Genomic DNA, 23,667 nt, shown 5'->3' with positions numbered 1-23,667 from the left:
TAAAAACAAAATAAATATGAGATGAAAAATGAATGTGGTGTCCTTTTGCTGAGGTATCATGTGATGTACAAGATGATAGGAGGCATAGATCAATTAAATAGCCCACAACTTTTCCCCAGGGCCAAAAATGCTAATACAAGGAGCATATTTCTAAGGTGACAACTTCTCACTCAATGTCAATAAGACCAAGGAACTGATTGTATGCTTCAGGAGATGGAAACTGGAGGTCCATGAGCCAGTAATCATCAGAGGTGGAGAGGATCAGTAACTTTAAATTCTGGGTGTCACCATCTCAGAGGACCTGTCTTGGACCCATCTTAAAAGAGAAAGCACAACAGCACCTGTACTTACTCTGGAGTCTGCAGAGATTCGGCATGTCATCAAAATCCTTAGCAAACTTCCATAGATGTGTGAGAAGTGTGCTGACTGGCTGCATTACAACTTGCCTTTGAGCAAGAAAATCCTTCAAAAGGTAAATGATTTGGTCCAGTACGTCATGGGTAAAACCCTGCCAAGCATTGAGCACATCTCTGTGAAACTTTGCTGTAGAAAAGCAGCATCCATCGTCAAAGATCCTCATTACTCAGGCCATGCTCTTTTCTCGCTGCTGCCATCAGGCAGAAGGTACAAGAACCTCAGAACTCGCACTACCAGGTTCAAGAACAGTTACTACTCCTCAACCATCAGGCTCTTGAACAAAAGGGGATAAACTACACTCATTCTATTTCTGGTGTTCCCACAACCAACGGTCTCACTTAAAGACCTTTTATCTCGTTATTTCATACTCATTATTTATCGCTATTTATATATATTTGCATTTGCACTGTTTGTTGTTGTTTACAATTACTGTTCTATAGATTTGCTAAGTAGGCCTGCAGAAAAAGAATCTCAGGGTTGTATATGGTAATGTGTACGTACTCTGATAATAAATTTTACTTCGAACTTTGACTGGAGGAAAGTATAAGGGGGAGAGTGGTGGGTGGGAGCAGCAGATACATTAGCGACATTTAAGAGACTCTTAGATTGGCATATGGATGATAGAAAAATGGAGGGTTATGTAGGAGGGAAGATTAGATTGATCTTAGAGTGGGTTATAAGGTAGGCACAATATTGTGTTGTAGTAGTGACCATATTGAGTGTTCCATGTTCAAAGTTAATTTTGTCAAGGCACAACAGAACATATAGTGAATGCATTTTCTGCTGTATACAAGAAACTAACAGAGAAATATGTTATATATGAATTCCTGGAGTTCCAGCTGTAAATTCTGCAGTATGATTTAAATAAAATGAGAAAATAGGTTATGATTCATCTGGTGGTGCTGGTACGAATGTTGATGAAGTAATTTCTGGTGCTCACTTTTTGGAGAAGCCTTGGAATTCAAGGTCCCTTGGTGCAACAAGAAATTGAATTTTACTGTGTTTAAACATTAATCTGATAACGCATTTATTCTGTTCCTTTTTTATCGTTCCTGTCCGAGTTAAATGCTGGCATGTATGCATCTCTTAGTGTTTAGGCATAGCAGGAATGATCATCAGAAGAAACCGCTGATACTCAAATCTAAAATAAAAGCAGTTTCTCTTTCTGCAAATGCTGTCTGATCTGCTGAGTATTTTCTGGTTTAAAGCAGGAAATTATGTCCATTTGCAGCTGAAATAGTGTTATATAACCCTGCTTTGGAAAAGTTATGTGCACTCACAGGGAACACTCCATACTGTGAGTTTACAATTGACCTTGAATAGGACATGCCCGTGTGAATATAGGGCTGCTTCCTTCCCTGATGATCTCCCTGCACAGCTACTTTTGCAGAGTGCTGCCTGGGTATTTCTGCTTATGCTGTCAATAGTTAAGGCGTCCTTTAATGGCTGGAGCCCAGATAGTGACCAACTTGTTTTGTATTTCAGAGTCACAAGGGTCTTGTCCCAAAACATTGACTGTGTATTTCCCTCTATAGATGCTGCCTGATCTGCTGAGCTCCTCCAGTGTTTTGTGTATTACTCTAGTTTTGTATTCCCACGGTTTTTCCGGGAAGGAGAAGTGTTATTTTATCATGAAGGAATTGAATGTTTAGGTTATACAACCTTGTGGCTGCCTGAAAGGAGACGAATCTCAAGGTTGTATAATATATACATACTTCAATAATAAATGTACTTTGAATGCATATTTCAGTTTGTAGTATTACGCTGTACATGAATATTTTCCTTTTGTAAAAGAGAAATCAGCATGTGCATTGAAACATCGAAGCACAGAGTGAAATGCATCATAATATATAGCAGTCCTGTCCACACAGTATCTGAAGTCAATGCATGTAATTCATGAAAAGATTTGAAATAGTTTTTATTTGTTTAAAAGATGTATACACCGAATTTCTGAGACATTCTTTAGTACTTGGCTGACTGAATGGAGCTGTCCAACAGTTCTCCAGTTCACTCAGTTGCTTTATATTAACTCTTTATTTTGCTACTCATGCCCACAGAGGAATGTGAAACCCCCAGATAATAAATTCAACACCAAGAGAGTTAGCATAGTTTTACTTGGACAGGTGTCAGGAAAAGTCAGAAGTTGAGTCTATTGTCATATACACAAGTACATGTATGCACAGGTGCAATGGAAAACTTGCAGCAGCATCTCAGGCATGTAGCATCTACAAAACAGCATTCATAATATAGATTATGCACAATTTTTACAACAAATAACACATTTAGAATGAAAATGTCCATTTAGTGCGAAGTATCATAGTGTTGCTCAACAATGATTAGCTTTGTTCTGGTTAGTTCAAGCACTGGATGGTTGAAGGGAACTAATTGTTCCTGAACTTGCTGGTGTGAGTCCTGCAATAATATCAGCGCCGGACTCCGGAGCGAAGGTTCTTGAGTTTGAATCCAAGTCGTGCTGAGTGTCGAGCCAGCAACTCGGCCTGGTAAAAACAAGAACAGCTTGCTACAGAAATACCATCATGATGGTGCCCCGATAACTACACTGCCGAGTTGAGGGCTATTCTTCCTCTTTGCTGGTGTGTGACTTCAGGCTTCTGTACCTCCTTCGGATAGTAGCTGCAAAAAGATGGCAGAACAACTCTGTTTCACTTCTAGTTTAAAATTTATTGTTCAAATCTCATTAATCATAATTATACAATCTGGTTATTGAGGTAACAATCAAACCAAATTGTTCCCATTACCCTGTGCAGCCTTTTGTTATGAGATTGATCGACAAGGGGCTTCTTGCCGGAAACCTCCACGATTATTTATAGATGTTAAAATGCTTCTGGTAAAGTAGCAGTGTAATATTATGTAAGCATATGCAAACAGTCCGAGTCAAATTATTACTTCAATATACAAAGAGACCAAGTTAAAATAGACTGCATGGTTCTCTAATCTACTTTGAAGACAATGGCTCATAAGAACATACTTCTTGTGTGCTCTGGAGATTGGATGGATGAGTTGCAGCTAATTAATTTCAATTTGAAATGGGCACAAAACATTCTAACTCCTTGCAGCCTTTTGGTTCAATTTTAGATGCTTGGGATAGATGCATCAGCTGTTTTGCATCTGCTGATGAAGGACCTCATTTCTGAATTCAGTGAGTGCAGGAAGCTGTATTTAGGAGAGCAAAGGACACCATGCACCCAAATGGCTTCCTTTCGGAGGCTTTTGAAAGTCACCAGAAAACTGCTCTAGGTTTATATTTGAAAGGATTGGTCTACCAGTTTATGACCATTGTAAGTGTGAACCTGGCAAATGTACTCTTATAGTTTGAGTTTGTATTAACAATAAATTTTAATGTGGTTTAAATTATTATAAATGTACTGAAATTTTTATTGGGATTGAATGGGTTGAACAAATCTTGGTAATTTATGAAAATGAAATATGTTCTAATTATGACTTTTTTTGTTTAAGAATGTGGCAATTAAAGAAGAAGAGAAACCAAAGGTCCTTACGGAAAAGGAGATTAAACAAAAAATTGAAGAATACAATGGAAAAGTCAAAAACTGCTTGGGAATGCGCTTAGTAAGTAAAATTAAATGCAAATATAGTCATTTACAAAAGATGTCAATGTATAAATGGTTTTTACGCAGTACTGAAATTCAAAATTGCACACGGAAATTCAACATTATACTGTTTTCACTATTAAGTGAATGAAAGTTATTTCTTGCTCTGGATTGGAATGTGATAATGGGTGTCATTTTCTGTTGCTGTGGAAATATAGGCACTTCTTGGTGTGAGTCATCTTTGTATCTTGCTGAAAGGGAATTGCGATCGTGCAGCGTAGTGCACTTACAGTTCAATTCCCACCGTTGTCTGTAAGGAGTTTGTATGTTCTACCCATGACCTGTGCTCTATCTTCTTCCTATATTCCAAAGACATATTGGCTAGTAGATTAATTGGTCACATGGCTGTAATTGGGTGGCGTAGGCTCATTGGGCTAGGAGAGTCAGATGTTACTGTGCTGAATTTAGAAAAAGTCCTCATGTAGTTCTCTTTTTGGTACACTGCAGGAAGGCATGAACTGCACTACCCCATCATTGAGCATCTTTGGGACAAACTACTCTCACCAGCACAGTGCCGGGCTGCCATTCCACCTGGGTGCATTTCCAAAGTATCATTCAGCCTTTGAACATCCCCTCTCTATTGACTGCTGTCACAATCCTACCAACTGCCCGATTTTTCTGACACTGTGGTCCTTTAGGGGCACAGAATGAGACTTCTGAGTCCAACTCTGATCAGCTATCTCACTGATCTCAACCTCTGCTTGACTTCAAGTACCATGTACACATGTGCTAACTATTAAACTCAGGGGCCTTTAACTGTATCTCTGTCTACAGATGCTGTCTGACTTACTGAATATTTTCAGCATTTTTAGGTTGCTCCCTGCTTTTCTTCATACCAATATAAACATTTTAGCACAATGATCACTGTTCCCCAAGTGTGCTCTGATTGGAATTTGGCCTACTTCATTCCCCAGAGACTGAATTCAGCGATACCTCCTTCCTGATTCGACCATAAACACACAAATTAAGAAAATTTTGTTAAGTTACTCTCCTCCTTTGTCCTGTTGCATCTCACCCCTTCTATTTTCTAATGAACTTTCCTGCCAGTGTATTTTAAATGCTCCCCAGCCATACAAGAAAATCTCCCCTCAAGGAAATGAGTGTCCTGAAAAGATTGAAGAGGTCTCTTCTGCCCCAAGACTAATGCATCTGGTCCTCCCTCCTAGATCACTGTCTAAACACACAATAATATGTCCTGCCTTCCTATTTCTACTGATGCAGCATGTGTCCTGAGAGTAAACCAGAGGTACCTACCTTTTGAGATACTACTTCTTTAGCTTCCTCCCTGAAAGTCTGGTTGTAGAAATCAGTTCCTCTCCTCCAAAATAATACGTGGCACCTAATCCAAGAGGTTGTTTACCAGTGTCAAACAGGCAATACATTATATGGGACTCTTCAGTTACCACCCTTTATTCATATTTCCTTGATCTCCACTCTTTAAACTCTTCCTGTTCACATGCCCTTTAAACTTGGCATCTCGATCTCCCATTCTTTTCTCGTACCATAGGAGTGAGCGGTCCAGGTATGACTTTGGGGAAGCCATCTCGCATACAGTGGCAATTCCAGACCAAACTCGAATCACTGAAGGATGCTCAACCACTGTGGCAGGGCTTGAATGCTATCATGTCCTGTAAAAAGCAAACACAAAGACATCTGCAGATGCTATCCATGTCTATCCATGGCCTCCTCTACTGTCAAAATGAATCCGAACTCAGGTTGGAGGAACAACACCTTATATACCGTCTGGGTAGCCTCCAACCTGATGGCATGAATGTTGACTTCCCTAACTTCTGTTAATGCCCCTCCTCCCCTTCTTACCCCATCCCTGACATATTTAGTTGTTTGCCTGTTTTCCATCTCCCCCACCCCTTTCTTTCTCCCGAGGCCTCCCGTCCCATGATCCTTTCCCTTCTCCAGCTCTGTATCACTTCCGCCAATCACCTTTCCTGCTCTTAGCTTCATCCCACCCCCTCTGGTCTTCTCCTATCATTTCCCATTTCCCCCTCCCCCCACTACTTTCAAATCGCTTACTATCTTTCCTTTCAGTTAGTCCTGATGAAGGGTCTCGGCCCAAAACGTCGACAGTGCTTCTCCTATAGATGCTGCCTGGCCTGCTGTGTTCCACCAGCATTTTGTGTGTGTTGATGTCCTGTAAATCCAAGGGACATACAGTGGGTGACAACAGGGTTTTGCTCCCAGATGAGTTCAATGCCTCTCATGCTCACTTCTTCCGTCAAAACATGGAGGCTCTTTCACAAACTCCCAGAGCCCCATCAGACTCCGAGGACAATGTGAGGGCATCCTTTGGGAAGGTGAAGCCTCAGAAAACATCTGACCCAAACGGGGTACCTGGCTAAGTACTGAAGACCTGTGTTGATCAACTGGCTGTAGTGTTCACCAATATCTTTAACCTCTCACTTCCGCTGTCTGAGAAGAATGTGGTAACCTGCTTCAATGACTGTCATCCAGCAATGCTTCACAACCGGTCACAGCAGATGCCATTTCAAATAGCCCTGGAACATCTGGATGACAAAGGGGCATGGATCAGGATGCTTTTCATTGACTCCAGCTCAGCATTCAATACTATCATCCCCTCAAAATGTATCAATAAGCTTCAAGTCCTAGGCCTCAATACCTCTCGGTGCAGTTGGATCCTCAATTTTCTCACTTGCAGACCCCAGTCAGCTTGGATTAGCAACATTTCCTCCACAATCTCCATGAGCACAGGTACACCACAAGGCTGTGTGCTTATCCCCCTGCTCTACTTACTTTACATTCATGGCTGCGTGGCTAAGCACAGCTCCAATGCCATATTTACGATTGCTGACAGCACCGCTATCAATGGCCGAATCAAAGGTGGTGATGAATTAACACATTGACAGGAGATTAAAAATCTGGTTAAGTTGTGCCACAACAATAACCTCTCACTCAATGTCAGCAAGACTAAGGAGCTGATTATTGACTTCAGGAGGAGGAAGCCATTGATCCATGAGCCAGTCCTCATTGGGGGATAAGATGTAGAGAGAGTCAGCAACTTTAAATTCCTCTGTGTTATCATTTCAGAGGATCTGTCCTGGGTCCAGCAAATGTCCAATAACTGAGAAAGCAGGGCAGCCCTTCTACTTTCTTAGAAGTTTGCAAAGATTTGGCATGTCACCTAAAACTTTGACAAGCTTCTACAGATGTATAATGTATAATGGTCACATCACAGCCAGGTATGGAAACATCATTGCTCTTGAACAGAAAAACCTACAAAAAGTAGTGGATATGGCCCAGTTTGTCAAGAGTAAAGCCCTCCCAGCACTGAGCACATCTATACAGAGCACTGCCGTAGGGAAGCAGCATCCATCATCAGAGACCCCCACCATTTAGGCCACGCTCTCTTCTTGCTGCTGCCATCAGGAAGAAGATACAGAAGCCTCAGGACTCACACCTCCAGGTTCAGGAACAGTTCTTGTACCTCAACCATCGGGTTCTTGAACCAGAGGGCAAAACTTCATTCAAATTCACTCACCCCAACACTGAACTGTTCTTGTAACCCATGGGCTCACTTTCAAGGATTCTTCATCTCATGTTCTTGATATTTATTGCTTGTTTGTTTGTTTTTTTATCCATCCATCCATCCATCCATCCATCCATCCATCCATCCATCCATCCATCCATCCATCCATCCATCCATCCATCCATCCATCCATCCATCCATCCATCCATCCATCCATCCATCCATCCATCCATCCATCCATCCATCCATCCATCCATCCATCCATCCATCCATCCATCCATCCATCCATCCATCCATCCATCCATCCATCCATCCATCCATCCATCCATCCATCCATCCATCCATCCATCCATCCATCCATCCATCCATCCATCCATCCATCCATCCATCCATCCATCCATCCATCCATCCATCCATCCATCCATCCATCCATCCATCCATCCATCCATCCATCCATCCATCCATCCATCCATCCATCCATCCATCCATCCATCCATCCATCCATCCATCCATCCATCCATCCATCCATCCATCCATCCATCCATCCATCCATCCATCCATCCATCCATCCATCCATCCATCCATCCATCCATCCATCCATCCATCCATCCATCCATCCATCCATCCATCCATCCATCCATCCATCCATCCATCCATCCATCCATCCATCCATCCATCCATCCATCCATCCATCCATCCATCCATCCATCCATCCATCCATCCATCCATCCATCCATCCATCCATCCATCCATCCATCCATCCATCCATCCATCCATCCATTTCCTTTCCCCTCTTTTTTTTTCCTGTATTTGCACAAGTTGTTGTCTTTTGCACACTGGCTATTTGTCTGTCCTGTTGGGTGAGGTCTTTCATTAATTCTGTTATATTTCTTGTATTTACTGTGAATGCCCACAAGAAAATGAATCTTGGGGTTGTGTATGGCGATATATATGTACTTTAATAATTTGAACTTTGAGGGCTCAGGTCTTACTGCTTCACACTTCCAGAGGATATCTGGAGTTCAACACTTACAAATCAGGAGCTTTCTTTTTGAATTGGACAGGCTAAGACTTTATTCTGTGGAGCGTAGGATACTGAGGCATAATCTTATAGAGGTGTATATAATTATGAGGAGCAAAGACAGGATCTTTTTCTCAATGCCTAGAGGGCACAGGTTTAAGGTGAGGGGGAAAGATTTAATAGGAACCTGCGGAGCACCTTCTTCACGCAGAGCGTGGTGGGTATACGGAATGAGCTGCCTGAGCAAGTAAGGAGGCAGGTACAACAACAACATTTTAAAAACAGTTGGATAGATAAATAGACAGGAAAGGTTTCGAGTGAGGGTTCACAACCTTTTTAATGCTATGGACCAATACCATTAAACGAGATCTGCAGAACCCGGGTTGGAAATCTTTGGGTAAGAGGGATATGGGTCAGATGCATGCAAGTGTGACTGGCTTAGATGGGCATCTTGGTCAGCATGGAGGAAATGGGCTGAAGGGCCTGTGTCTGTCTCTATGGTTTCTAATGGATGATCTTATTTTTCAGAATGCGGATGGTAGTTATACGGGGTTCGTCAAAGTCCACCTGAAACTGCGCCGCCCTGTCACTGTCCCTGCAGGCATCAGACCACAGTCCATCTACGACGTGCTCAAGGAGGTGAACCCAGCAGAAATAACCAACAAGCGGACGTCGTTTTACCTGCCCCTGGACGCAGTCAAGCAGCTCCACATCAGTAGTGGCACGACGGTCAATGAAGTGATCACGGGCCTACTGAAGAAGTTCATGGTCATCGACAATCCCCAGAAATTTGCTCTCTTCTACCAGACAAAGAAAGGGAATGATGGTGAGTAAAGAGCTGTTTTCCATTTCCATGATAGCATAGAAAATTTGAATTATGTTCGCATTTCCATGTGGGGGAGAGGTAGAATAAATTTGGAATTATTTCTGAACTTAAGCCAGATTTGCTGGCATGATCTTGAGTTTTATAAGATTATGAGAGGCATAGATGGAGCGGACAGGGATTATCTGTTTCCCAGGGCTGAAATGTTTAATTTGACAGGGCATGCATTGAAGGTGAGAAGGTGTAGGTTCAGGAGGATATGAGGGGTAAATTTTTTACTCAGAGTGGTGAATAGTGGTGAGGCAAATACATTAGAGGCTTTTAAGAGATGTTTGGGTAGGCACATGGGTATAAGGAAGAAGGAGGGATATGTAGGTTGGAGGGATTAGTGTTTGGGTGTTTTGTAGCTGGTTCAGCACAACATTGTAGGCTGAATAGCCTGACGAAGGGTCTCGGCCTGAAATGTTGACTGTACTTCCTACAGATGCTGCCTGGCCTGCTGCGTTCCACCATCATTCTGTGTGTGGACTGAATAGCTTCTTCCTGTTCTGTACTGTTCTATCTGTGAGGTGTTACACCTCTGATTATTTATTTAGAGATACAATGCAGAACAGGCCCACCTGGCCTAAAGAGCTGTGACACCCAGCAATCTAGCTGTTTAGCCCTAGACTAATCACAGGACCATTTACAATGACCAGTTAACCTACTAACCAGTACAGCTTTGGACCATGGGAGGAAACCAGAGCACCCGGAGGAAACCCACATGATCACGGGAACGACGCACAAGCTCCTTATAGATGCCACCAGACCCCGATGCTCCGAGCTGTAATAGTATCGCACTAACCAGTGTGTGACTGTGTTTCTTCCTGAAGTTCTCGACAGCCCAGAAGCCTGACTTCAGCCAAGTCAATTCACATTACATGATCTTAAGAAATGGTTTAGTGCTTTGGAAGCAGCAAAGGTTATAGGGCTGGACAGTATCCTGGCTATGGAGCCGAAGACTGATATTTAGAATTAGCTGTGACAGTACAGCCAACAGAGGCATTTACCTGACAATGTGGAAAATTGCCCATTTGTCCCTGTTGGTAAAAAGTGGGATTAAACCCATTTCTCTGATGGCAATTATCAGTAAAATTGACTGTGTGTTATCAAGTAGATCTTACTCACAAATGATCTTCTCATCTGTGCTCAGTTTGCATCTTATGAAAACTCCTCAGCTCTGGACTGACTCACACTTTTGGTCCAAGCAGTTGGCACGGTAGAGGAGTGGTTAGCATAACCCAACTGAACGCCAGCGATCATGATTCCATTCCTGGTGCTGTCTGTAAAGGATTTGCACACCCTCGTGACCGCACAGCTTTCCTCCCGGTGCTCTGGTTTCTTCCCACATCCCAAAGATGTCCGGGTTAGAGTTAATAAATTGTGGAATGCTATGTTAATGTAGAAGAATGTGTGCTCCTCACACATCCTCGGACTATGTTGGCCATTGACATAAACACATTTCACTGTATTTCTCATAAACACAAGATTCTGCAGATGCTGGAAATTTTTGTGTGTGTTTCACCATATGTTTCAATGTACCTGTCTACCTCTCCTTTCTGAGGAGGCTGACGAGAGCTGGACTTTGCACATCCGTACTCACGTCATTCTACAGAGGCACAGTAGAGAGCATCCTAACAAGCTGCATCATTCCGTGGTACGGAAATTGCACTGCAGCGGAACAGGAAGGCTCTACAGTGGGAGGTCAAAACTACCCAACGCATCACCGGCACCAGCCTACCCATCATCAAAGACATGTATACAGAAAGGTCAAACACAAGGAAATCTGCAGATGCTGGAAATTCAAACAACACCCACAAAATGCTGGTGGCCTGCTGGGTTCCACCAGCATTTTGTGTGTGTTGTTTATACAGAAAGGTGCTGACAAAGATCACGAAGGATCCCACACACCCTGTTCATGGACTGTTTGTCCCACTCCCATCAGGGAAGAGGCTACGTAGCATCCATGCCAGGACCACCAGATTCAAAAACAGTTCCTTCCCCAAGCAGTAAAGCTTATCAACACCTCCACCCATTAACTACTACACACCACTACATCATTCAAAGTACATTTATTATCGAAAAGTATGTATGCAGTATACAACCCTCTCAGATAGCTGCAGAACAAAGGAAACAATGGAGCCTATTCAAAGAAAAACATCAACCCCCCCCCCCACCCCGTGTGCAAACGGCAACAAAAAGAAGCAAGAAACACAGAATATAAAACACAAGATCAGAGAGTCCAGGCATATTCTGTTCAGCTCAGTGTTCGTTATCTGCAGGCCACCCTTATTATTTCCCATCAGTTACCTTGTGTACAGCTTAGCATCACTTTATGTACAGTATGCACATAAGCTATCTTATGTACTGTATTTACATTTATTGTGTTTTTATTGTTCTTATTGTGTTATTTATCTTTTGTGCTGCAATGGGTCCAGAATACCAATGACTTTTTTTCTCCTTGCACTTGGGTACAGGAAGCGATATCAAACAACCTTGAGTCTTGAATGAGACCGATTAAAGCTAATATAAATATTGGCCAGCAGTCCCTGCTAGTAAAAAACAGGATAAACCTTTGTTTGCCATCAATTATCAGTAAAGATGACAGTGTGTTTTGTCAAGTGGAGCTTACTTAGAAATAATTTTCTCATCCATGCTCAGTTTGGGTTCTTTGAGAACACCGAGTTTTGGACTGCTTCATGGCATTGGTCCAAATATGAAAAAAAAAAGCCCGGAATTCCATTTTAAGGCTAGAATGGGGATGACGATTGTGGAGTGCTCAATTCTGTTTGCAAGATCTGAAAAACAAAGCGGGTCAATGCTGTCATGCAGCAAGACTGGCAGCTTTTGAGAATGGAGTGATTAGTGGTTGCACCTTTTTTTTTGTCCCACAAGTGCTAAGTAGTAACAATTTGCCCACAAGGAAAAATCTAACCACCAACTCCTGAGAGACAGTGTTCCTCATCACCAATATGTTGGCGTCATCATTAGCTTGTAACTTAACCAGACCAGCTCTGGGAAAAGGGAAATGACTGAGTATCTTGCAGTGAGTGACTCACTTTCTCAGACCCCATAGTTCCCCATGAGTCAGAGCTAAGGCTCAACACCTCCAAAGTCAAATTTCTGTCTGTGAGGAGAGTTTTTTATAGCCAATGAATCAAGTTAAATTACTACTTTCTATTCTCAGTTGTTCAAACATTCAAAGTACATTTCATATTAAAGTATGTATACATCACCATATATTACCCTGAGATTAATTTTCCTACAGGCATTCACAGTAGGTACAAAGAAGCACAATAGAATCAATGAGAGACCCCACACAAAAACTGGTAAACGTCTAACATGCAAAAGACCAACAGTGCAAATACAACAAAGGACAAATAAATAATACTGAGGACATGAGTTGCAGAGTCTGTGAGAGCCTGTAGGTTATGGAATCAGTTCAGCGTTGAGGTGGATGAAGTTATCCACAGTGGTTCCGGAGCCCGATGGTTGAAGGGTAATAATGGTTCACGTAGATGGAGGTTCATTGCTGGTCCGTTGAAAGAGTTTGTTTGTGGAAACTTGAAACCTAGCCTGATCAATATTCTTTCAAGAACACTGTAGCATAATTTCCTGATAAGCTCTAGAAATGAACCTCAACCCCTTGATATTTCACGTCTGTTGTTGGTGAAGAACCATTGAGGATGTATGCCTGTATCCAACAGAGAGAGAAACGAGAGCTGGTGGTAGATGGTGAGAACATGTTTTATAGTGGGTGGGGAATCAGAAAAAGGGAATCCCCCATTTAAGGCAGAGAAGAGGAGGAAGTTTATCTCTCATTATGAACGATTAGCACTTTCTACCCAGTGAATAGTGGCTGAGCTCCAAGGGCTCTGAATCTTTGAACTGTGTACTCCAGAGATCTGCAGTGACTGAGTTTTGGCTGCAGGAGAACCGAGGGTTAAGGGGAAAGTGGAGTTGAGGCTATGGCCGGAGAAGTCACAACCATATTAAATGGTGGCCCTCACTTGGGAATGGAGTGATTAGCAGTAGCACCATTTGCCCACAAGGAAAAATCTAACCACCAACTTCTGAGATTCAGTGGCACTATTTCAATTCTGATAGCCTACTGCCTGAATGGTGAGATACTGCAGAGCTGTGAGACACAATTTGGAAGAGGCTAGCGTACAAGATGAGGGAAGCCAACAGAGAGTTATTGTTTATTGCTCGGGGAGCCAAATATACAGCGGAGGAATTATGCTTCAGCTATGAAGCTGCAGATAGAATTATATTAAAATTATTGGTCTCCTTAGATAACAAATGGTGTTAATGCATTTGTAATTACTGCAAAAAGGTTTATTAATTCCCTCACCCTCACCTGGCTTCACCTATCACCTGTCAGTTTGTACTCCTTCCCCTCCTTATTCTGGCTTCTCCCCACTTCTTTTCCAGTCCCAATGAAGGATCCTAGCCTGAAACATCTACTATTTATTTCCCTAAGAGCCTGACCTGCTGAGCTCCTCCAGCATGTTGCTGTGTGTTGCTTTTTGTTTCACTATCGATCAAAGCATCAAATAACCAACATATTTTTAAACCTTTCTAGTGCATTTGCAGAAACTCAAAGGAACTGAGCAACCCCTTTTAATCCGTCTTTTGGCTGGCCCAGACACTGAAGCCTCAACTTTTGCATTGAAAGAGAATGAAACCGAGGAAGTTGAGGTATGCTTTTGAGATTGCTTTCCCTTATTTGTGAAATAATCACTCAGGTTGAGTTTTTAAAAAATTCTTTGCAGTGTGTGTGTTGCAGACAAGTTCATCATAATAGCCTTAAAAGTGGCAAAGAGTTACTGTCATCCCTCTAGTGCTTGGCAGTTTCTCATTTGTATGACAGAAGCAATTCATATTTAATTTTAATTGCAAAACACAGGAAGGATCATAATTTATTGCTTTGCGCTTATTGGGAAAATGCCAACATTATAAGTTAAATGTCTTCAGAAGAGATCTGAGTGCAGTCAGTGTCCTGTGCAAGAAAATATCAGTGAATAAGCTTTGAAATTGGTTGTTGAAGCCAGGTAGAATTTAACTGGAAAAATCACACAAACGCTGACAAAAGCTGCTGCTCAAAATCTAAATGATTAGGAACCAGTACATGCCCAACATTCCTTTGTGAGGCCTTGTTAACTTCTAACGGAATTAATATTTTTAAATCATGCTATGGAAAAAGCAAAGAAACTCTGAGTCCCATAAACCAGTATATTTTTTATAATTTCAATTATTGTTTGTATATTTATTTACTTATTTAGACACAGTGCAGAGAGGGCTCCACAATCCCCCAGTTTCACCCTAGCCTAATCACGGGACAATTTACAATGACAAATTAACCTACTAATTGTTACATCTTTGGACTATGGGAGGAAACCAGATCACCTGGAGGAAACCCAGAGGGTCACGGGGAAAATATACAAACAGTTAAAAGTCTGCTATATTGGTGGGTCAGGAGTCACTAGGAATCGGATCAGATAAGGGTAGTGGATTCCTTTCCCTGAAGGACTTTAGTGAACCTGGTGCGTTATTATAACAAACCTGTACTTTAATGATAGCTGTCAAAGAAGCTATTCCAGTTTTTTTTTACATTTAGTTGCTCAAATGTAAATACTGCTGCTGCCATTGTAAGACTCAAGCTCATCTCTGAATCAGGGGACAAGAACTCTGGCTTTTAGCCTAGTAATTCAAGCACCATGACTGTCCTAAATTCAAACCATTTCCTTTTATCCGTTTCATTATTTTGCAGACCTCCCAATCTCCCACACTTCTCTGCTCTAAGCAGAGCCATCCCAGTTTTCCTATAACCCATTTCCTATATTGCTAAGATCAACCTCTACGAGACCCGTGTCTCCTTCACATAGCACGATGATCTGAATTGGCTGCTGCACCCTTGCAGCATTCCAGATGTACCTGACCTAGATATTCAAGATTCAAGATTGTTTAATGTTATTTCCAGTACACAAATATAAAGAAGAATGAAATAATTGTTAATCCAGAGCCAATGCAGCACTATAAAAGGCAATAAGGTAAAGAACACCACAACACAAAAATGCAATAAGTATTAAAGACGTGTGTGTATATATATTATATAATATTTTATGTCCCTAAAGTAACACCAGGCTCAGGAGTGATTGCATATGAGGTGACTCTGATAGGAAATGAAAGAGTAGGTGTAGAGGGTGAGGGGTGTAGAGGGGTTTTATAACATTTTTATAGCATTTCTGCTCCATGTGAGTCTGCCCGAGGTGCAAACATAAACTTGAAATAAAGATTCCTTTGCTTTTGTGCCCTTATGCCAACATTTACGAGGTCAGAGATTTTGGTGATTTTTACAACTACTCTTCCAAACTATCCTGCCATCTGGAAATATTAATGCACCCCTGCATCCCAGTCTATATGATCCTACATCCTTTTCAAATTGACCAAGATGTCACTATTTCCACATTCAGTATCAGTTGAGATTTGTCTCCCCAGCCTGTCAATGTTCTCTTAAAGTCTGTCACTAACTGTTCACTTCACGTGAAAAGTTTTCACCTGGAAACTTGTTATTTTTATTTACAACGTGGAACGGGCTCTTCCAGTTCAATGAGCTGTGCCACCCAGGAACCCACCTATTTAATCCTTGCCTAATTACAATGACCAATTAACCTATGTGTTTTGAATATGGGAGGAAACTGGAACACCCAGAGGAAACCCACATGGTCATGGAGACGACGTACAAGCTCTTTACAGATGCCATGGAAATTGGACTCTGAACTCTGAAGCCCTGAATTGTAATAGCTAACAGCCATGCTACCATGGTGCCCATTTTGATGTAGTCCTCTGTATAATCCAATAGATCTTGTAAAATCAGGAATGGTAGTGTTTCCCTGGGAACAACACTTCCTCCAGTCTATGTAATAGCCACAACCTTTGCCTTCTGTCCTGAGGCCAGGTTTTTTTGTTCATACTATGTCCGAGGTTCAATTCCCACCACTGTCTGTAAGGAATTTGTACGTTCTCCCCATGACCACGCAGGTTCCCTCCGGGTGCTCTGGTTTCCTCCCACATTCCAAAGATGTACCGGTTAGGGTGTGTAAGTTGAGGGCATGCTGTGTTGGTGCCCAAAGTACAGCGACCCTTGTAGACTGCCTCCAGCACTTCCTCAGACTGTGTTGGTCATAGTTGCAAAAAATGCATTTCACGATATGTTTTGATGTTTAGATGTACATGCGACAATAAAGATAATTGAATTTAATCTTGTTGACAGTCCTGTTATATACAACTTTGACGACATCCCTATTCACCTTACCAATTGCACGTCTCTCAGTAACCCTTGTGACTTCCTCAATATCTCTTTTTTTTTACTAACTCGTGTTGTCTTTCATATTCATCTATGGCTCTTTTTACACATTCTTAACATATTCTACTGCTGTGTTAAGCAGACGGATCTGTAGTTGTTGGGGTTCAGTAATAGCCAGGTGTATATATACAGTATATTCAACAACCACAGAACTTGTCAAATTCTGTGTTTGTGTCACACCATTCCCAAATCCAAGGAAGAGTGAAAGTTATGCCTAGTATTTTCCTTCATTCCCTCAGCAACCCAAAAAAACATTCCAGTGCACTTGGTGACTAACCTGAGAACAGAATTCTGCTATACCCCCACTACTCATTATAGTTCAAAGCATTTAATATCCAAGTATGTATAATATATACAATCTTGAGATTTGTCTCCTTACAGCCAACCACAAAACAAAGAAACCCAGTAGAACACATTAAAAAAAATACCCACTGTGCAGAAAAAGAACATATTGTGCAAACAATAATCTTCGCTACTTACACTGCTGGCATTTAGGGCAGCAATGAAGGTTCTCCATCTCTGTATAGAAGGATTCTTCATTGTCTTTTCCTTAACAATTTTTTTTTTAATCAGTCAGCGTTGTTAGCCCCGAGCTGAACCCCCAAACCTGGAGGATCGGTGGGCCATTCTTAATCTGACCTCTACCCTTTGACCTGTTTGACGTGGGTGACCCTACCAAGAGCCAAAGCATAAAGCTCTGACTCCAGCCAACACAGCTCTCCGGGTCGTTGAGGCACACAAGCCTCCAAACCCAACAACAAGGTTGTGGTTCTCTTGGAGGGCAAACAATAAAAGCAAGCAAATAACATTCAGAACTGAACTTCACAAAAGTGAGTTCCCAGCCACAAAGTCAGTCACAGTTGATCCAGTTTATTTATGTGGCCATTATTTACAGGCCACATTGTTATAACAATGATAAAGGCAGATGAGTTTAAGAACTGAGAGGTAATGTTGCAGCTATATAGGACCCTGGTCAGACCCCACTTGGAGTACTGTGCTCAGTTCTGGTCGCTTCGCTGCAGTAAGGATGTGGAAACTGTAGGAAGGGTGCAGAGGAAAATTACAAGGATGTTGCCTGGATTGGGGAGCGTGCCTTATGAGAATAGGTTGAGTGAACTTGGCCTTCTCTCCTTAGAGCAATGGAGAATGAGAGGTGCCCTGATAGAGATGTACAAGATGATAGGCATTGATCGTGTGGATAGTCAGAGGCTTTCCCCAGGGTTGAAATGGCTAGCACAAGAGGGCATAGTTTTAAGGTGATTGGACATAGGTACAGAGGAGATGTCAGGGGTAGGTTTTTTACGCAGAGAGTGGTGAGTGCGTGGAATGGGCTGCTGGTGGTGGAGGCGGATACGATAGGGTCTTTTAAGAGACTCCTGAATGGATACATGGAGCTTAGAAAAACAGAGGGCTATGGGTAAAGCCTAGGTAGTTCTAAGGCAAGGTCATGTTCGGCACAGCTTTGTGGGCCAAAGGGCCTGTATTGTGCTGCAGGTTTTCTATGTTTCTATGTAAGAACTCATTTAGTACCCAGTCTCTTCCTACATCAATAGGTCTTGGTTTTGACTGCACATGGCCTCAATCCATCTCTTGCACTCCTCTTACTATCTCTGTGCCTACTTCTGAGTTCCCTTTTATGTCAGCCCCGCTTGTTTGTTTTTTCACTTCCTCTCATGCTTCTATAGTTAACCTACTTCTTGCTTATGCTATCACTCTAGTTCAAGCATAGGAACAAATTTTCACAGCTGTAGATCATTTATTTCACAGATCCATGCCAGTGTTTACATTCCATATGAGCATCCCAGGACAGGGATGGGCTTTTTCCATTGAGAATAGGGGAGATTCAGACGAGAGGACATGAGTTGAGAGTTAGGGGGCAAAAGTTTAGGGGTACCATGAGGGGGAATTTCTTTACTCGGAGAGTGGTAGCTGTGTGGAACGAGCTTCCAGTAGAAGTGGTAGAGGCAGGTTCAATATTGTCATTTAAAGTAGAATTGGATAGGTATATGGACAGGAAAGGAATGGAGGGTTATGGGCTGAGTGCAGGTCGGTGGGACTAGGTGAGAGTAAGCAGTTGGCATGGACTAGAAGGGCCGAGATGGCCTGTTTCCGTGTTGTAATTGTTATGTGACAACAACCTCTTTTAGCCATCTTACTTAAACTCCCTATAGAAACATAGAAAACCTACAGCACAATACAGGCTCTTCGGCCCACAAATTTGTGCTGAATATGTCCCTACCTTAGAAATTACTAGGTTTACCGATAACCCTCTATTTTTCTAAGCTCCATGTACCTATCAAGGAGTCTCTTAAAAGACCCTATCGTATCCACCTCCACCACCATTGCCGGCAGCCCATTCCACGCTCTCACCACTCTCTGCGTAAAAAAACTTACCCAACATCTCTTCTGAACCTACTTCCAAGCACCTTAAAACTGTGCCCTCTCATGCTAGCCATTTTAGCATTGGGAAAAAGCCCCTGACTATCCACACGATCAATGCCTCTCATTATCTTGTACACCTCTATCAGGTCACCTCTCATCCTCCGTCGCTCCAAGGAGAAAAGGCCGAGTTCACTCAACCTATTCTCATAAGGCATGCTCCCCAATCCAGGCAACATCCTTGTAGATCTCCTCTGCACCCTTTCTATGGCTTCCACAGCCTTTGATATGCCCTTCATTTTTATTTTCTTTCTATGGTCTTTTTAAATACAACTATTATTCACTAGTACTTCTAATGAAAGCAAGTCCCACACTCTCACAATCTTCCATATTTGCCATATCCACGATGTGGTCTCTAAGTTTTGAAGTTCCTCAGTGTGCCAACAGTTGGTGATGATTCAATACATGTGCCTGTGGGAGAAAGAAAACACTTTTTTTCTAAATTCCACTGGCCTTTTGTTGAATAAGTTTGTAAATACCCTATTTTATATCAAAGTTCAAAGTAAACTTATTTTCAAAATACATATATGTAGTGATATACAACCCTGAGATTCATTTTCTTGTGGGTATTCATAATAAATACAAAGTAAAACAGATTCAGTGAACTAATGATCTCACTTTAAGGACTCTTTATCTTGTTATCTTGTGTTATTTATTGCTACTTATTTATGTTTGCTTTTGCACAGTTTGTTGTCTTCTGCGCTCATTGCTGCTGCTCTTGTTGCTATTCTATAGATTTGCTGAGTATGACAGACAACCAAAGTGCAAAAGACAACAAGCTGCACAAATATAAAAAGAAAAACTAATGATAATAATAATAAGTAATAATTAATATTGAGAACATGAGTTGAAGAGTGTTTGAAAGTGAGTCCATACTGCAAATTTGCTGGCCTACACCCTGAACAAGTTGAGCATAAAAAAAACATGTATTATAAACATAAAGTTGAGAAGCTTTAGCAAGGCCCGGAAAAGATGCCAGAAGTTGATTTCTGTTCTGCCAGTCAAGTTTGTCTTGGTATTGTAAAATGCAAAGTTGCCAAATACATGAGGGAGTTATGTTAGCAGAAATTGAATTTCAAACTTTATGGTCTAGATTGTAATAGTTTAGTGTGGTGCAATTTAAATCAAAGAACAGTTTCTTTCCTGTAAGCAAGTATTCTTACTCTGTGTAGTTGGCACAAATAGAACTTGTTCTGTGAGATTTTTCTTTAGTTCATATTCGAGTGGTCAGCATGGTAGTAATGCTCTCTTTTTAACAAAATGGCAGATATATTTTGAGTAATCCTTTTGCTAAATTTAAGATTGCTAAAACTGATTCTGAACTTCAGTCCATGCAATTAATAAATCTGATCTGTTCCTTCTTCATTGTTTACAATATAATAGATCCCTGCATATTTATTACTTTCATCAGTCTAACTCTGGCCAAGGTTGTGAAAGATGCAGGATTGAATTAGCCCCCATTAAATACTATGCCCATTCACTGGATAGTGAACAAACATTTCTGCATATTGTAATGCAGGGTCATCCCAATTATAGTTATATAATCAATTTATACTTTAGAATTGAAATGTTTTATTAGAATGTCTTTTGAGGATATGTTGAGCAAGCTAAGTCTTTACTCTTTGGAGCAAAGGCGGATGAGAGCTGACCTGATAGAGGTGTGCAAGATGATAAGAGGCATAGACAGAGCAGACAGTCAAGACTTCCTTCCAGGGCAGAAGTGGCTAAGGCAAGGGGTATAACTTCAGTGTGACCGGAGGAAAGTAGAAGTGGATGTCAGACGTATATTGTTTTACAGAGTGGTGGCTGCGTGGAACGTACTGTGGGGGCTGGTGGGTAGAGGCAGGTACATTTGGGGCATTTAAGAAACTCTTAGATAGGCACACGGATGATAGGAAATGGGGGTCTACGCAAGAGGGAAAGATTGTATAGATCTTTAGAGTATGTTAAAAGGTCAGCACATCATGGGTCAAAGGACTCAGATAATGCTATGTTCTATATTATATCAGTGGGTTTTTCTTCTGCACCCACACACATAACAGGTGTTTCCAGATGCCAGAGACTTTTCCCAGGGTGGAAGTGGCTAATACAAGGGGCACCAGTACGAGGGAAGGGTTAGATTGATCTTAGGGGAGGTTAAAGGATCACACATCATTAGCTAAAGGGCCTGTATTGTGCTTACAGTATTTTATGTTCAATGCAATTATCTGTTAACCTTCAGAACATTTTTTTCATTTCTGCAGTGGGATGCCTTCAGTGTGCCCGAATTGCAAAATTTCCTCATCATCTTGGAGAAAGAAGAAAAGGAACGCATCCATCAAGCTCGGCAGAAGTACATCACATTTCGTCAAAAGCTGGAGCAAGCTTTGAAAGCAGCCGGGAAGCCGGGATAACCAGACACAGAGAAACCTGACTATAGACGTGAATCTATCTTTCATATTGCTCAGATATATCTGAGCAGATTATCTCATGGGACATGTGCAACAAGGCATCAGCGAGCATTGCCGTAGATCTCAGACTGCTGCTCTGGTGACAGATTCCGAACATTGCTGTGTGTGCAGAGCTACACTTTGGACTAACCAAAGCACCTGTCGCTTTTTCCTAACGTGTTTTAAATAACCATCAGAGTATGCAGACAAAATGTTTTTTGAGTCATCTCTAAAATCTATTGAAAGAATTCTGTGAATTATAAACCCTCTTTCTTTGCTTCTTTATGTTGAACCTGAAAGTATCTGTATATTTAGGTTGGTCGTGCATTCCAGAGGCTGCAGGGAGCATTCTCAGAGGGTTGTACTGGCTGCGCCCAAGTCACTGTTCAGAGCATCTTCAACAGTGCTCACTAAATGTTGATAGATTCTTTCTGCATGTTATGCCAAAATTATATGTGTCCTTTTCTACAACAAAAATTAATCTTTAAGCAGGTGTTGCATGTTGAGTGCTCTGTATAATTGGACAGAATCCCATCTTGTATTCACGTTTGTCACTATGTGTACACCTTAACTGGATAATTTAAAGAGAGCTGTATCGTGAATAGTGATGATTGATATAAATGTGAAAATACCTTTTTAAGGAAAACATACACGGTTTGCCATCAATAATAAATTCCTAAATGAATAGAAATTAAATTTAGAAAAATCTTCCTCAGCTTTTTGAAGACATCCATTTTTGTAACTGTTGCTATACAGCATCTAATTCCCAGGAACTAGTCTGGCAATTTTTAAAATTCAAGTGACCTGCTGAAATCCACATAAGATGGAGTGCATTTGAACAACTTCTTCTGTACTGTATTATTTTTTTATATTGCAGTCTAATTTAAAAATAAACTTTACTGAAAGGCGCACATTTTGGCTAATAATATTACTTAGTATCCCCTATTACGAAGTCTTAGAAAAGAAGGATGATCCTTTTAGAACAGAGATGAAGAAGGAGGTAAATCTTCTTTAGCCAAAGGGTGGTGAATCTATGGAATGCTGTCACAGACAGCTGCGGAGGTCAAATTATTAGGCTTGTTTAAAGCGGAGGTTGATAGTTCCTTGATTATTAAGGGCATCAAAGACTACAGGGAGAAGGCCAGAGAAAGGGATTGAGAGGGAAAATAAATCAGCCATGATCAAATGATGGAGCAGATGTGATGGGCCAAATTGCATAATTTTGCTTGTGTTCCACGGTCTTATTTTTAGGACTGACAATCTCATTAATTCTTTTTTACAGCTGCGTGGACCAACTATTACTCTGGGCAGGAACTTTTTACACAGCCTGAAAACTGTGCAGCGCTTTAAACATTTTTTTAATATGTATACTATGAATATTTAGAATGAAAATTGAAACTTTTGATTTTATTTATTAATTGAGGTGGATAATGAAGTACAGTACAGAGAAGAAAATGTTTTATGTTTTGTAAACTTTTTCTAGCTGCATCCAATTCCAGCTACAAAGGATACGTCCATGGGGGCATTTCAGTTACTGTACAGCAGTGCACACGCACAGCTTAGAGTGAACAGTGTTTAGAACCAAGATTTGACTTCAGCCACTGCATATGGATTTTAAGGGATTTGTTTGCTTTCAAGGATCTTGTGTTAGGGTGTAGTATAATTTAGTAATCTTCCCCAAAAGTCAAGTAGATAATTTGTGTACGAAATGCAACTCCCACACAAGCTTTTTTTAAGGAACAGAATAGAGGAAGTTTTATTTATGACTCTGCTTGAGTGTGAACTTGAAATCTACTGTTTTAAAAGAACTTGATTGTTAAAATGAATTTCAACAGAGCCTATGTGTACATAATGTCTTTAACTCATTAAAATGCCCCAAAGTTCTTCAGAAAAGCCTAAGACAAACAGATGCCAAGGTAAAGAAGTTATAACTAGAGGAAGGAACTTGAAGCCTGGTCAAGTTGGAGAGAAAGAATTTACTGAGGGAACTTGTTTTGCA

The 23,667-nt window shown here is 41.2% G+C and overlaps 1 protein-coding gene across 3 annotated transcripts in view; it reads left to right on the top strand.

The window, feature by feature from the left end:
* The window catches only part of rassf5 (Ras association domain family member 5), a 102,789-nt gene extending 80,210 nt beyond the window's left edge, over positions 1-22,579 (top strand). For 2 of the 3 annotated variants that reach the window (XM_059950016.1, XM_059950018.1), the window contains 4 exons: positions 3,895-4,005; positions 9,098-9,395; positions 14,017-14,132; positions 21,483-21,861. In XM_059950016.1, the coding sequence (XP_059805999.1) occupies positions 3,895-4,005; positions 9,098-9,395; positions 14,017-14,132; positions 21,483-21,632 (675 nt within the window). In that variant the 3' untranslated portion in view covers positions 21,633-21,861. Of the gene's footprint in view, positions 1-3,894; positions 4,006-9,097; positions 9,396-14,016; positions 14,133-21,482 lie in introns of all 3 variants that reach the window. The other variant, XM_059950015.1, reaches the window with a different exon arrangement.
* The last annotated feature ends 1,088 nt before the right edge of the window (positions 22,580-23,667 follow it).

This window comes from Hypanus sabinus, chromosome 25 (assembly GCF_030144855.1).
Source record: "Hypanus sabinus isolate sHypSab1 chromosome 25, sHypSab1.hap1, whole genome shotgun sequence".
In the NCBI taxonomy this organism is placed as follows: domain Eukaryota; kingdom Metazoa; phylum Chordata; class Chondrichthyes; order Myliobatiformes; family Dasyatidae; genus Hypanus; species Hypanus sabinus.
Note: the sequence above shows the minus strand (reverse complement) of the source record. Positions and strands in the feature narration are given on the sequence as shown.